The following is a 15,339-nucleotide window of genomic DNA, read 5'->3' as shown; positions in this document are numbered from 1 at the left end:
AATGCTCTGAGATGTAATCCCTGTTTTTCTCTCTCTTTCAGGCATCTTAGCTTGGGTTACTGTGAATTTTCTGACAGGTAATACATTCTCAAGCTTATTCTAAGACATTAACTGGGTTTCGTACAGGGTCAAAGAGTAAATAACCCTTTTGCTTGTACTGTGTTTAAAAAAAAAAAAGGGAAGGAAAAGATAGGAAGTTAATGTTTATACCCTGTCTTCAAGGCCTCAGCTACCACAAGAGTCCCTATAGGTTAGCACTCACGTACAGCCTCCGGGGCTGGGGAGCAGTGGAGTGTTTATGGAACACCTGGAGTATACAACAAGAGCGGGAGAGAGAGTGCAGACAGAGGAGTGTTGGGCTGTCCTGGAAGCAGAAGATACTCAGAGCTGGCTCTCATTCACAGGTCAGCTGCATGGCCACAGCCAGGAGACTGTGGGGACCCTGGACCTGGGGGGGGCCTCCACCCAAATTACGTTCCTACCCCAGTTTGAGGTGAGTTATTTACACGAAGGCTGGTTAGCAGCCCACTTGGCAGGCATATCATGGTGCCAAGAAAGTGGTGCCCCATTTTCAGACAGTAGCTCCGCCACAGTTAATGACTGGGTATGCTTCCCCTGCCCACCCCCCAACCCTACTGCTCAGAGTCCCTTTGATTCCTCCAGCCTTGTGAGATCAGCAGCTTAGTCTGTCTCTTTCATCTCTGATTTTTTGGGGGAGGGACAGGGATGGTGGTGTTAACACCTTCAGACAATTGCAGATCCTGAATAGTCTTTTTCTGATTTGCAGAAAACCCTGGAACAAACCCCTCAGGGCTACCTCACTTCATTTGAGATGTTTAACAGCACTTATAAGCTCTATACACATAGGTGAGGAGGGGGACAGGGAGGAATAATATTTCATGTTGCATGATTGTCCTAACTTTTCAAAGCATTTTCACATCTGTTATTGTATCTGACTAGCCTTACAAAGTCTCTGCCGACCCCCAAAGGTCTGGTAACTGAAACCAAAGCCACTTACCGAAGCCCAAGGACCCAAGAGGTTTCTCCATTCTTGGCCTCAAAAGTATAGAATAAAGGGTCAAAAGTTTTCTCTAGAGAGGGGTGCCTAGGTGGCTCAGTCAGTTAAGTGTCTGTCTTTGGCTCAGGTCATGATCCCAGGGTCCTGGGATTGAGCCCCAGGCAGGCTCCCTGCTCAGAGGGGAGTCTGCTTCTCCCTCTCCCTCTGTCGCTCCCGCCCACTCATTCTCTCTCTCTCCCCCCCACTCTCTCTCTCTCTTCCCCCAAATAAATAAATAAATAAATAAACTTAAAAAAAAGTTTTCTCTAGCAAGAGGACACTTGAAGAATCTTCAGCCAAAGATCTCTGCCAACTCCTTGAGTTTGCTTTCAGATGTTCAGAATCCATCCTTGGATTTGATCACAGTGGGGCTGGAAGCTAAAGTAATGAGAGCTTTTCTGGGCATGGTTCCCAAGGTGGGATCCTAGAAAGTGTCACTGGCTCTGGCCTTTAAATCATAGGCATGGAAAGTTCTGGATGGCCTTGATCTGAACTGTGCAGAAATTACCACTTGTCCACACAAGATGAAGAGGTCACAGAGAACAAGGTTTTCCCCTCTCCAGTGGAAGACAGAGAAACCATACTGCTTTTGAAAGAGATAGCTTTAGGCTGGAGATCTTCAGGACCAGCATGAAATTAGTCAATCCTGTGTTTTACAGTTACTTGGGATTTGGATTGAAAGCTGCAAGACTAGCAACCCTGGGAGCCCTGGAAATAGAAGGTTCGTCTGGTACCTGTGCTGGTTGGGGTGTGGTGAGAGTGACACCCATATGCAGCTTGCCTTTCCCCTTCCTTCACAGTGATTCTGTAAAGGAAAGGGTTATGCTGATTTAGGAAGCATGTATTGTATAATGGACATGATAATAGCAGATTCCTTTTCTACTTTATGTTGCATTCTGTTGTCTTAGTATACATTATTAGCCATTTCTAGAATGAAGTCTATATATAGGGGCAACACCTGTGACCAGGAGGCTGCTGCAGAAATTCAAAACTCCAAGAGTGAATGTGGCAGAAGTTTGCTCAAGCCCTTAGTTGTTCATGGGAGGCGCAGGAAGCAACATCAGTCCACTTGCAAAGGTGGAGTGACTGAGCAACTTTATTCATCTCTTCAAAGGTGGTAGAGCAGTTAAGAGCTCAGCTTTTGGGGTCAGGCAGAACTGGGTTCAGTCCCACTTTGTGATTTGGGGCAAGTTAGCTAACCTTTCTGTGCCCCTTTCCTCACCTTATATGAGATTTTGCATTTAATATACTTTTTATGGTGCCCGGCTCACAGTACACTCTTATTGTGATGATGATTGTATAGCATTTCAGAGTTTACAAAACATCTTCAAATGTATTTCATTTAAGCCTCACAACAACCAATGAGAAAAGTAGAACAGTATTTTTTCCCCTTTTTTAGGCAGGAAGGAACTTATTCCATTGTAAGTTTTGGATTTCTTTGAGATGTGATGAAAGCCATGGACCCCTCTGGCAAATGCACAGATGCACAAAAATTTATCTGTAGTTTTAGAGGGTTCACCAACCCCAGAAAGCCCATCTGTGAACCCTGAGTTAAAAAATCCTGTCGTAGGATGAAGTCATGGAACTACCTACTTTTTGGTAATTCCTTTTAACTTGACTGGCTTCTTGCTTGCATGGGTGTGTGCATGCTTGTGTGTATGCGTGTGTGTGTGTGTCTCTCACTCTTGCACACACCCTCTCTCAAATCCTTGCCTCTTACTCTGTGGTCTGGCTTCTTTCAGGGACTGATGGACACACTTTCCGAAGTGCCTGTCTACCGAGATGGTTGGAAGCGGAGTGGATCTTTGGGGGTGTGAAATATCAGTATGGTGGCAACAGAGAAGGCAAGCGATGTTTTTTCACTGGTTGAAATTACCTTTACAGGGGCGCGTGGGTGGCTCAGTCGTTAAGCGTCTGCCTTCGGCTCAGGTCATGATCCCAGAGTCCTGGGATCGAGCCCCGCATCGGGCTCCCTGCTCCGCGGGAAGCCTGCTTCTCCCTCTCCCACTCCCCCTGCTTGTGTTCCCTCTCTTGCTGTGTCTCTCTCTGTCAAATAAATAAATAAAATCTTAAAAAAAAAAAAGAAATTACCTTTACAGTAGAAGTCTGGAAAAGTTCCATGGGAAATGTTTTCCAGAACTCAAGAGAAGCTTGTCTTTTGCAGGGACTCATTCCAAATAGATCTTGGTATGCAGTAGAGGAATAATGTGAAATGACAGCGAACAAGGCAACCATCCCTATGTCCTGCTCTTTCCCTGCCCAGGTGTTGTGGATCCATTAGAAACCTGTTCTTTTTTTTTTTTTTAAAGATTTTATTTATTTATTTGAGAGAGAGAAAGTGAGAGAGAGAGCACAAGAGGGGGTAGGGTTAGAGGGAGAAGCAGACTCCCCGCCGAGCAGGGAGCCCGATGTGGGACTCGATCCCGGGACTCCGGGATCATGACCTGAGCCGAAGGCAGTCGCTTAACCAACTGAGCCACCCAGGCGCCCTAGAAACCTGTTCTTAACCTGGGTCTAATGCTTTAAGGGTCTCTGCCCTCCTCAAGGAGAAACTCTGTCTAGAAACTCTAGATCCCGTTAATGTTTAGCTTTTTAAATTATAGTAACATTTAAAACTGAGACATTAGAAGGAATAATTCATCTTGGTATTATAAAAAGCAAAGACCTTAAAATCAAGGAAAAATCTCAATTTTTCCAGTGAAGGAAGCGGTGAGACTTCTGGATGCTTCTGGCTAGGCAGCAGCTTGAGTTGGATATGGCTATTTTTGGTGAACACAGGTTCGGGAGGGAAGCTGCCATGGGGAAGCAGGTGCCTTTCCTCCAGAGTGACAGGGCTATGGAAGTTTGTTCATCTTTGTCAGCCCTTTGTCCTGAGCCTCAATATTCTGCTTTCCTTGATCCTCCTGTTGTTTCTTTGTTGGCTCCCAACAGCTCGCCTCAGCGAGCTTTCATTTTTCTCACCTTTGCTGTGGCAGGGGAGATGGGCTTTGAGCCCTGCTATGCTGAAGTGCTGAGGGTGGTCCGGGGAAAACTTCACCAGCCAGATGAGGTCCAGAAGAGCTCCTTCTACGCTTTCTCTTACTATTATGATCGTGCTGTTGACACGGACATGATTGGTAAGTTTACTCCAGGAATCAGCCTGGGGAGGGAACTGGGCAAAGCTGTCCTGGGGAAGGGAAAGGGAGAAGAGGAGCATTTGAAATGCTTTGTCATAAGTGATCACACTGCTCTTCTCCAGTGCTGGCTGTTGGATGACAATTGCTGCAGTGGAAGGGTGAATATGATTTAGAATCTTTTGCTAGAAAGTGGCATAAAGAGACACATATGAAGTCTGTTTTTTAAATATTTTTATTGAGGTATAACTGATATAAAATAAAATATGAATATTTAAAGTGTACAGTTTACTAAGTTTTGACATAGGTGTATACCCATTAAGCCATCACCAAATTCAAATAATATGTCCATTACCCCAAAAAGTTTCTTACTCCCCCTTGATAACTTTTATTTTTTATTTTTTATTTTTTTAAAGATTTTATTTATTTATTTGAGAGAGAGAGAATGAGAGAGAACACATGAGAGGGGATAGGGTCAGAGGGCAAAGCAGACTCCCTGCCGAGCAGGGAGCCCGATGCAGGGCTCGATCCAGGGACTCCAGGATCATGACCTGAGCCGAAGGCAGTCGCTTAACCAACTGAGCCACCCAGGCGCCCCCCCCTTGATAACTTTTATTTCCTTATCACAATAGTAATGCTTTTTGTTAGCTGTGAATGTATGTGTATGATCTGTGATGGCCTGAGATATGAATTAATTTCCTATTTTCTATTTTTTTAACAGATCAATTTTTTTATTGTGGTTAAATATACATAGAATAATTATTAATAAAATAGACTACATAGATTATATTATATGGCTATGTCATGTTTGTTTAGCCCATTCTGTAATGTTAGAAATTTTACTTATGGTTTTTCATTATTATAAATAGCACTAAGATGAATTTCCTTGTTTCCTTGAAGGCTTTTTGACATTAGCTACTGTTTCATTTTAGATTATGAAACAGGGGGTGTTTTAAAAGTTGAAGATTTTGAAAGAAAAGCAAGGGAAGGTAAGTGCCAGTGGAAGCCCGTGAAGGCAAGTCCATGCATCTGCGCCTGCGAACTGCAGTGACCCGAAAGTGACCTAAAGCACCGCAGTCAGCAGAAAGCGTCTCAGAAGGCTGGTTTCCTGTTTTTTGCCAGCAATTAAAAGCATTAAGTGGCATAGAAATCCATGGGAATACAAGAGGCTTTGGGGAGATGGTGAAAATCTTTTCTTCTTTCTACATTTCTTTCTTCCTTCCTTTTTTTTTTCTATTGAAGTATAATTGACGTACAGTGTTATATCAGTTTTAGGTGTACAACATATAGATTTGACTATTCTATACATTATCCGGTGTTCGGCATGATAATATAGTCACTATCTTTCACCATACAATATTATTACAGTGTTACTGACTATATTCCCTATGCTGTACTTTCCATCTCTGTGACTTATTTATTTTACAGCTGAAAGTTTGTACCTCTTAATTTCCTTCACCTATTTTTCCCATCCCCCTACCCATCTCCACTCTGGCAACCACCAGTTGTTCTATTTAAGAGTCTGGTTTTTTCTTTGTTTGTTCATTTGTTTTGTTTTTGGGGGAGGGTTCCACATATAAGTGAAATCATATGGTAGTTGTCTTTCTCTGTCTGACTGAACTTCACTTAGCATAACACCCTCTAGATCCTTCCAAATCATAACAAGTGACAAGATACCATTCTTTTTTATGGCTGAGTAGTATTCCATTGTGTGTGTGTGTGTGTGTGTGTATTATGTATACATATGTATAGAAGAAGATGTATGTGTATACATAATATATAATGTATATTACATATTATACAATGTGTGTATAATGTACATTATGTATACATACACACACACCACGTCTTCTTTATCCAGTTCTAGTCTTCATGACTCCCCAGCATCAACCACATGGAGAATTCTGCTTTGCTTATCCTGAGTCTATATTTAGAGGAAATCATATACCTGCCAGTTGGCTGCAAACTTGGATTCCACTCTTCACTCTCCCTCCCTTTCAGTGTGTGATAACTTGGAAAACTTCACCTCAGGCAGTCCTTTCCTGTGCATGGATCTCAGTTACATCACAGCCCTGTTGAAGGACGGCTTTGGCTTTGCAGACAGTACTATCTTACAGGTAAGAGAGAATCACAAAACAGTCCACTTCTTTGGGAATTAGGAAAAGCACTTGTGTAGTAATCAGAGTGGCTGCAGGTGGAATTATGCGGGGTTTTTATTAAGGATGTGGGCAAAGCGCTGTGTAAGACACCATGAATGTGGGAAATTAGCTTGATGCAATGGTAGCTTCTAAGTATATTCCCAGGCACGCTATCCCAGGGGTCACAGAGCATAAAGGCTTATATCCCAAATCAAGGTGTCCAAGTCACATGGTTTATTAAAGCAAGTTCAAAACTCAGGGCAAGAAGCAAAGGGAAGAAAAGGGTTAGGAACACACAGGATAGGGTGCAGGCAGGTTGGAAGTGCCATACTTCCAAAATCCTGGGTTCATATGTCCTGCCTCTCTCTCTGCTGCTGATAGTATGGTTATAAGTACTAGAGCTGATCAAGGGGGTACAGGGACAGAAGGTGCCTGTGGCCATCAGACAAATTTGCTCAATTTAGAGAGGCACGGGGGCAGGTACACTGGCTGGTAGCATTCACTCATTAGCCCATTAGATGGTTTTATTTGGCAGAGGACAAAAGGGTGTCACCAGTGAGTGGCTTATTCAAGTTCTCAGTAGTGTTGAATGCCTTGTGTATTTGTAGTATGTCTTATGTATTTTATATGTGTCTCATATATTTAGTGTCCCTTGAATCTTGGGTCCCTCTTTGTCTTCCTGTTCTGTCCATCTGTTTCAGCACATGCAGGCTCCACTTTATCTGTAGGAAATTATTTATCTATTCTAAACACATCTTTTATGTTTCGTCCAGCCCATTTACTTTGTTGTCTTCTGTACCACAATTGGATAACTGTACATTATGGTTACAAAGATAATTAAGATACAGTCTTATCCTCAAATAGCATATAGTCTCTTAGAAGAGATGTGACAGAAATACAAGTATGGCACAGGCGACTTTGAACTCTGGGGTCAAGTAGGTAGACTCTACTTTGTTTTTGAAGTGCCCTTGCTCGTGCCACTTCCCCTTCCTGTTTCCCCACTTCCAGATGAGTTTACATTGCTTCCTTTCTTGTGTTGCACAGATTTTGTAAACTCATAAACTTTGCATTAAATCCACTAAATTTGGATTTAACGCGTTTGTCTGACAAGAATATCGGCATTTAAGGTGCTTAACAAGGAATCACTTGCCAGTAGACTCAGTATCACATATATTTAAAGGACGGCTCCATTGTCCATCACATCTGGGTTCACGTTCTGAGTCTGCGAGCTTACCAGCTCTGTAACCTTAAATGACTTACTTCCTCTAACTCTGAGGTTTCTTGTCCAAACTTAGGGATCTTTAGCATACCTATTTCATAGGGCTGTTAGGAAAATTGAGATACTGTACGTAAAGCACAATGCCTGGCACATAGTAAGTTATTAATCTTGGCATTATTAGTGTAGGCATTTCACACCAGTTGGGGATAGATTTGTGGATAAGAAAGGTCATCCTAAGTCCTTAATACATACAAAGTTTACTTCCTCTACTTAAGGATCAACAGTAACCACGTCATTTAAAGACCGTTTTCTGCCATTTCCAGTGCTGGCATCCTTTTCATCTTTATCATTTTTTTTTTTTTTTTTAATTTATTTAATAAATATTTATTGAGTACCCCCTATGTGCCAGAATCTATTCTATTTTTTTATTTTTTTTATTGTTATGTTAATCCCCATACATTACATCATTAGTTTTAGATATAGTGTTCCATGATTCATTGTTTGTGCATAACACCCAGTGCTCCATGCAGAACGTGCCCTCCTCAATACCCATCACCAGGCTAACCCATCCTCCCACCCCCCTCCCTCATCTTTATCATTTCAGTGGTAGCAGAATTAAATTCAGTGACAGGCAGTTCCCTGGCCCAGAGGTCACTTCACTTCAACTTCTTTATCCCAGGCTGTGAGCCCAGTCCCAAGGGCAGAGGAGCATTTGGGGGTGGGGGTGGCACTCCCAATTTGACTCACGTGCCGCAGACTAAATCTCAAGGTGATGCTCACATGCCATTCTTCCCAGTTTTTGGCACAGTGCCTAGCGTAGATTTCATCAGGTCACTGCAGAAGTATTGTATCATAAGAAAGTAGTTCTAGAAAGAAAGACTAAATCCAGTCCACTGGTTTCCAGACTCTTGTGTGTGGTGTGATCAGTGGTAGCATCGCTGTTCAACAGAAGCTTACACAGAAGGCCGGTAAAGCTGATCAAAGTGGAGCTGTCTGGTGGAAGCAGAGGAAGGGGGCCTGGAACCCCTTTAGCATTTGGCCTCCCTTTCTCCTTCAAAGCACTTCCAAGAACTCCTAAGAGTCTAAAGAAAACAATTTGATAAATACTGACCTAATCCGTTTGTTACGTAGTGGAGGAAACAGGTCTAAACACTTGCCCAAAGTTACTGAACTAATTGAGGCGCAACCTGTCTAGAAGGCCTTAAATGCCTTGATTGGTTATTAATTAGTGCTTAAGAAGTTTCGGTTGTTTACAGAGTATGAATTGAGAACTTTAGTATGTTCTTTGCTACCCCTAAATCTATTCCCAACTCCTCGTGTATTTAGTTCCAGGATTAGGGAAAGAATTCAGAAGCCTCTGTCTAGAAGGCCTGGGTGAGACCACTTCCTGGGCCAGAAGATTCAGAGGCCAGATTAGCAGGTGTAAGCCACAATAGGAGGGAAACTGTTACGGGGGGGTAGTGGGAAGCCTCCCAAGACTGGCTACCCCAAATTTTACCTTGGTTTGGCCATGTGGATGATCTTTGTAGATACTCTCTGCCTCTGTCATGCTTGCTAGAGTTGAAAATTGATGACAATGTGAGCTTTTATTTTTTTTCTCAACAGCTCTCAAAGAAAGTGAACAACATAGAGACAGGCTGGGCCTTGGGGGCCACCTTTCACCTGCTGCAGTCTCTGGGCATCTCCCACTGAGGCCAGGCCCTCCTTCTGAGGACTGCATTCTCCAACAACCTTTTGAAAAGTAGAAGGAGAAAGGACTCAGTCATGTTCTGAGCTGGTCTGAGGATAGCCTGGACTGAAGCCAGCAGCTGGATTCGTCAGGTAGAAGGGGCTTTTGGACACAGGTCTTGCCCTTGAGTCTAGAGATGTGGGTCTAATTAATTTTATACCTCTAATGTGAACTGTTGACCTAACCACTCTGCTTGCACAGCTGGCGCCAGAGTCTAAATCTTTGAGATTCTTCGTGTGTCACAGAGCCAAAAGGAATAGCTTTGGAACCTAACCTTGGAGAGCCCAGGGACAGGTCCCTGGGAACCAAAGAAAAATCTCATTTCAATCCTTTGAGTGCCTCATTCCTTTGAACATACTATTTTCCTTTTACATGTTAAACTAAGCCCACCAATTGCAATCCTGTGAGCTATCAACACCAGTATTTTTCTCCTCCCTACACATTGCCATGTCCCACCCTTACTTCCACCCACCTCCCCTAAAAAAGAGAAAGAAAAAAAATACCTGGTTTTGCTTTTTTCATGTGTAACTCAAGGGGGGAAAAAAGGTAACGTATCTGAAATTATGTGATCCTGCTTCATGCCAGTTCCAGTCAGCCAGCTGAGAGCCATCCTAAATCTTGGCAAGATGGAGAGCAGTTCTTAGCTGTGCAGACCCCAGCTTAAAAACGGAGGACAGCCAGTCTCTAGGGACAAAGTTTGGGAGGGTCTGGCTCCCTTGAATAGACCACCTTCTTTAATCAACTTTTAATCAGACAACCCTGGGATTAACTAACATATCCAACTTTATAGGAATGTGTGTGTGTTCAGTGCCCGTACCTCCTCCCAGGCTAATGTGTTTAATTTCTCATCCTAAACATGTTTTCTTTTTATTTCTAAGAAATGCATCTACCCTGGCCTCTAGATTTTGGTCACAGCTCCTTTCAGTTTGCCCTTTTATTCTCTGTTTTTTAGCGGTATCTCTTCTTGCCCTGGCCCTGATCATTTTAGCTAACTTCCTCTAAATTATTTGCCTAGTTCCACAGTTTCTGAGATCCTTCTTGGTGGTACCTAACATTTGATTTGGTTGGGCATTTGGGTCCCCATCAGTACAGTGGATTCTCTTTCTGAGTTTGATGCTCAGAGCTCTTGATTTTTGTGAATTATTTCCCCTAAAAGTCATTATCTTGTATTTTTTTTTTTAAGATTTTATTTATTTATTTGACAGAGAGAGACACAGCGAGAGAAGGAACACAAGCAGGGGGAGTGGGAGAGGGAGAAGCAGGCTTCCCACGGAGCTGGGAGCCCGATGTGGGGCTCGATCCCAGGACCCTGGGATCATGACCTGATCCAAAGACAGATGCTGAATGACTGAGCCACCCAGGCACCCCATTGTCTTGTATTTTTTTTTACATGACATTATTTGCTGCTTGTCTACCCACTCGAGTGCTGTTGGACTTGAAAGATCTTTCTATAGTCTGGCTCTTTTGCCTTGGCTCCTTGCCTCCAGCTTCTTCCCAACAGTTTATAGCTCCCCAAACTTGTAGCCTTCACAGTAGATTCTTTCAGATCCTTCAAAAAAATGCTAATATACCTGGCACTCACATTGGTTCCTGGGGAACCTTATTATTTTAATTTTATTTATTTGACAGAGAGAGCACAAGTAGGCAGAGTAGCAGGCAGAGGGAGAGGGAGAAGCAGACTCCCCGCTGAGCAGGGAACCTGACGTGTGGCTCAATCCCAGGACCCCAGGATCATGACCTGAGTCGAAGGCAGCTGCTTAACGACTGAGCCACCCAGGTGCCCCATGGGGAACCTTATTTTGTAGTCATTCCATTGAGTCAGTATTTGACATCTGGTATGTGCAAGTAACTAGGCAAATTTCCATATCCTCATCCCCCAAATTTTAGTTGTGTTTTTTTTTTTAAGATTTTATTTATTTATTTGACAGAGAGAGACACAACGAGAGAGGGAACACAAGCAGGGGGAGTGGGAGAGGGAGAAGCAGGCTTCCCGCTGAGCAGAGAGCCCGATGCGGGGCTCAATCCCAGGACCCTGGGATCATGACCTGAGCCGAAGGCAGACACTTAACAACTGAGCCATCCAGGTGCCCCTAAGTTGTTTTTTAACATAACGTGGCATTTCTGGGGCGCCTAGGTGGCTCAGTCATTAAGCCTAATCATATAGAACATTAAGCCTAATCATATGGAACATTTAGTGTATGATGAATGGTTCTAACACCATTCATGGGTGGGTGTTAGAACCATTCATCATACACTAAGTGTTCCATATGATTAGGGAGAGAGATTTCCTCTAGTAGAAACCAACTTGTTTTCCCAAGAGGTAAGCTGTGTTCACTGGACTTGTCCAGCTTGATGGGACCATTCCATGGTCTTTACCAGCACATCTTGTCTCTGAAGCTTATAAACAGGGGCCAGGTATTGTTCAGCCAACTCCTTTGAGCATCCTGGATACCTTCAGAAATCTTGGGTAGATGCAGTATAATTCCAGAAGTGTATCTACATATATTCTAATTTTCTTGATGAGAACATCTAGAGAATTAATTTATCCATTTTAGGAGCAATTTGGAATGAGAATTTTTATTTCTTAGAAAAAACAGTTTTTCTATAATTGTCCTTACTGCCCCTTAGTGTACCTTTTGGGCCTCTTATTAAGGGGTCCTACAGAATCTAATATTGCTGGTTGTTTCCTTTCTGTAAATGTGTTTATAATATTTCTAATACTAAGGACATGGCATGGCACAGAGTGGATGTTCTGTGTTTGTTACCATCACCATCATATGAAGAACATCCTCCATGGGTTGTGGAGGTCCTTGCAAGGTGTGCCTTAAAATTCTTCCTGTCTTGCCTGATTTGGTTTGCATACTTGTGGAGTCCATGTTCTCCCTACCTGGGTGGGCTACCTTTCCATTTTTTGTTAAAGATGACCTTTTTTCCCTACAGGGACATTTCTGGACTCTGCCTGTACTCACATGGCTTTTCACAGTAACTGTCCTGTTCCACTCTGGGCACATTTTTCCTGAGATCCCAGGAGGGTTCGTGACTGTCACTTTTTGGTATCTTAAAAATGTTCTGCATTTGCCTGTAAAGCTCCCCCTGTGGTAACAAATTTCTCATTCCTTCAAAAATTATTCTAAGAGTAGCTTAGTTTGGTTCAAAAGCAGACTGTTTCTTCTCATTCTTCTTCAGATCAGCAAGGTATTTTTTACAGTGTACAAATCCAGTGGATGCACAATTCTCTTTAAAAGGATTCTCTGGTACTATGAAGTAAGGTTTTTCAAAATCAAGACACCCCTTCCCCTGCAAGTCAGCCACCAGTCTGCAACCAAACATGAACAGATTCTGCTGCTAATTGAATTTCCTTTTTGATCTGGTTCCTTTTGTCAGACCTGTGCAATTAATTTATTTATTGTTTTATTACTGAACAGACAGTGGTGTCCCAGAGAGAAACCATAAATAAAATTGAAATCTGGTGCTGTGATAAGGAAATAACTAATATTAGTAAGATTTTTTCTTTCCAGAAAGTCCGGTGTGCACCTTTAACAAAGGTTAAAGTAATTTATGTTTCATTTGCATTGCATTAGGAATTTTAAAACAGCAATTCTAACCAAAATGTATGAATTGGGTATTTTTAATTTTTATCATCATTAGAAAGCAGTTGTGTAAATTTATGACCAGCATTAAAAAGAATTACATAAATCTTTATTATATGTTTCTGGTGTACAGCTTTATAATTTAACATCTGTATACACTACAAAGTGACCACCACCACAAATCTAGACACCATACAGTTGACCTCCTCCTCTGGTAACCACTAGTCTGTTTTCTATGGTTTTTTAAAATTTTGTTTGTCCTTTTAAAGTTTTTTTTTGTTTAAGATTTTATTTATTTGACAGAGAGAGACAAAGTGAGAGAAGGAACACAAGCAGGGGGAGTGGGAGAGGGAGAAGCAGGCTTCCCGCTGAACAGGGAGCCCGATGTGGGGCTCGATCCCAGGACCCTGGGATCATGACCTGAGCCGAAGGCAGACGCTTAACGACTGAGCCACCCAGGCGCCCCATAATTTTGTTTGTCCTTTTGTTGAGATTCCCCATATAAGTGAAACTGACTTTTCTGCATTACATGTGTTCTTTGGCTTCTTTGTGGTAGATTAATTGCCCAGATATGTGTGGGTTTATTTCTGGACTCTCAGTTCTGTTCCATTTAATCTCTGTGTCTGTTTTTGTACACATAGCATACGGTTTTGATTACTACAGCTTTGTAGTATAGTTTGAAATTAGGGAGCATGGTATTTCCTGCCTTGTCCTCTTCTTTCTCAAGATTGCTTTGGCTATTCGGGATTTTTTGTGGTTCCATACAAATTTTATAATTATTTGTTCTAATTCTGTGAAGTATGCTGTTGAAATTTTGAGAGCTACTGCATTGAATCTGGAGATTGCTTTGGGTAGTGTGGAGTTTTTAATATTAATTCTTCCAATCCATAAGCACAGACTAGCTTTCCATTTATTTGTGTCTTCAATTCCTTTCATCAGTGTCTTGCAGTTTAAGTGCCCAGCTCTTTCACCTCCTTGATTAAATTTATTCGTAGGTATTTTATTCTTTGTGATGCGATTGTAAATGGAATTCTTTTCTTTTTAATGGAATTGTTTTCTTAACTTCTTTCTGAGGCTTTGTTCTTAAGTGTTTAGAAACACCACTGATTTCTGTGTATTAATTTTATATCCTGTAACTTTACTGAATTTATTTTTTAGTTCTAACAGTTTTTTGATGGAGTCTTTAGGGTTTTCTATATATAGTAGCAGGTCATCTGCAAATAATGAGTTTTACTTCTTCCTTTCTGATTTGGCTGCTTTTTATTTCTCTTTCTTGCCTAATTTCTGTAGCTGGGACTTCCAGTACAGAGGCGAGAATGGGCATTCTTGTCTTGTTCCTGTTCTTAAGATGAAAGGCTTTAAACTTTGCACCATTGACTATGATGTTAGCTATAGGATTGTCATATATGGCCTATATTGTGTTAAGGTACATTCCCTATTCCCTAATGTACCCGCCTTGTTGAGAATTTCTAACATAAATGGAAATTCAATTTTGTCAGATGCTTTTTCTACATCTATTGAGATGATAAAATGACTTACCTTTCCTTCTGTTAACGTATCTCATTGATTGATTTCTATGTATTGAACTATCCTTGCATCCCTGGAGTAACTTGATTGTGGTACATGATCCTTTTTAATGTATCATTAGATTAGATTTGCTAATATATATATATATATTTTTATTTGACAGACAGTGAGAGAGACAGCGAGAGAGGGAACACAAGCAGGGGGAGTGGGAGAGGGAGAAGCAGGCTTCCCGCGGAGCAGGGAGCCCGATGTGGGGCTCGATCCCAGGACCCTGGGATCATGACCTGAGCCGAAGGCAGACACTTAACGACTGAGCCACCCAGGCGTCCCAAGATTTGCTAATATTTTGTTGAGGACTTTTGCATCTGTGTTCATCAATGATATTGGCCTATAATTTTTTTTGTGGTGTCTTTGCCTGGTTTTGGTTATTAGAGTAATGCTGGCCTTGTAAAATGCATTTGGAAGCTATTCCTCCTCTTTTGAAAGAGTTTGATAGGTATTAAATCTTCCTTGAAAGTTTGGTAGAATTTCGCCAGTGAAGCTGTTCTTGGACTTTGGCTTATTGGGAGGTTTTTAATTTACTGTTTCAAACCTCCTTATTAGTAGTCAGTCTATTCATACTTTGTTTCTTCATGATTATTTTGGAAGATTGTAGGTTTCTAGGAATTTATTCACTTCTTCTAGGTTGTCCAGCTCATTGGCATATAATTGTTCACAGTAGTCTCTTAGGATCCTTTGGATTTCTGTGGTATCAGTTATAAGTACTTCTCTTTCATTTCTGATTTTGAGTCTGCTCTTATTTTTTCTTGGTTAGTCTGCTAAAGGTTTGTAGATTTTATCTTTTCAAAGAACCAGCTCTAGTTTCATTGATCTTTTTTATTGTCTTGTCTGTTTCTGCTCTAATCTACCTTCTACTAATCTGAGGCTTTGTTCTTTTTCTAGAAAGTTCCTTTAGGTGTAAAGTTA

The 15,339-nt window shown here is 41.7% G+C and overlaps 1 protein-coding gene across 9 annotated transcripts in view; it reads left to right on the top strand.

The window, feature by feature from the left end:
• Positions 1–12,958, top strand: part of ENTPD5 (ectonucleoside triphosphate diphosphohydrolase 5 (inactive)) — a 42,532-nt gene extending 29,574 nt beyond the window's left edge. For all 9 annotated transcript variants that reach the window (XM_078053939.1, XM_078053937.1, XM_036117817.2 and 6 more), the window contains 9 exons: positions 42–77; positions 405–493; positions 788–867; positions 1,717–1,778; positions 2,800–2,901; positions 4,033–4,173; positions 5,103–5,159; positions 6,172–6,287; positions 9,133–12,958. In XM_078053939.1, the coding sequence (XP_077910065.1) occupies positions 42–77; positions 405–493; positions 788–867; positions 1,717–1,778; positions 2,800–2,901; positions 4,033–4,173; positions 5,103–5,159; positions 6,172–6,287; positions 9,133–9,219 (770 nt within the window). In that variant the 3' untranslated portion in view covers positions 9,220–12,958. The remainder of the gene's footprint in view (positions 1–41; positions 78–404; positions 494–787; positions 868–1,716; positions 1,779–2,799; positions 2,902–4,032; positions 4,174–5,102; positions 5,160–6,171; positions 6,288–9,132) is intronic.
• Positions 12,959–15,339: the final 2,381 nt, after the last annotated feature.

The sequence above is a fragment of the Halichoerus grypus genome, chromosome 8, assembly GCF_964656455.1.
Source record: "Halichoerus grypus chromosome 8, mHalGry1.hap1.1, whole genome shotgun sequence".
Lineage (NCBI taxonomy): Eukaryota > Metazoa > Chordata > Mammalia > Carnivora > Phocidae > Halichoerus > Halichoerus grypus.
The sequence above is the reverse complement of the archived record's forward strand: the minus strand, read 5'-3'. Positions and strand labels throughout refer to the sequence as shown.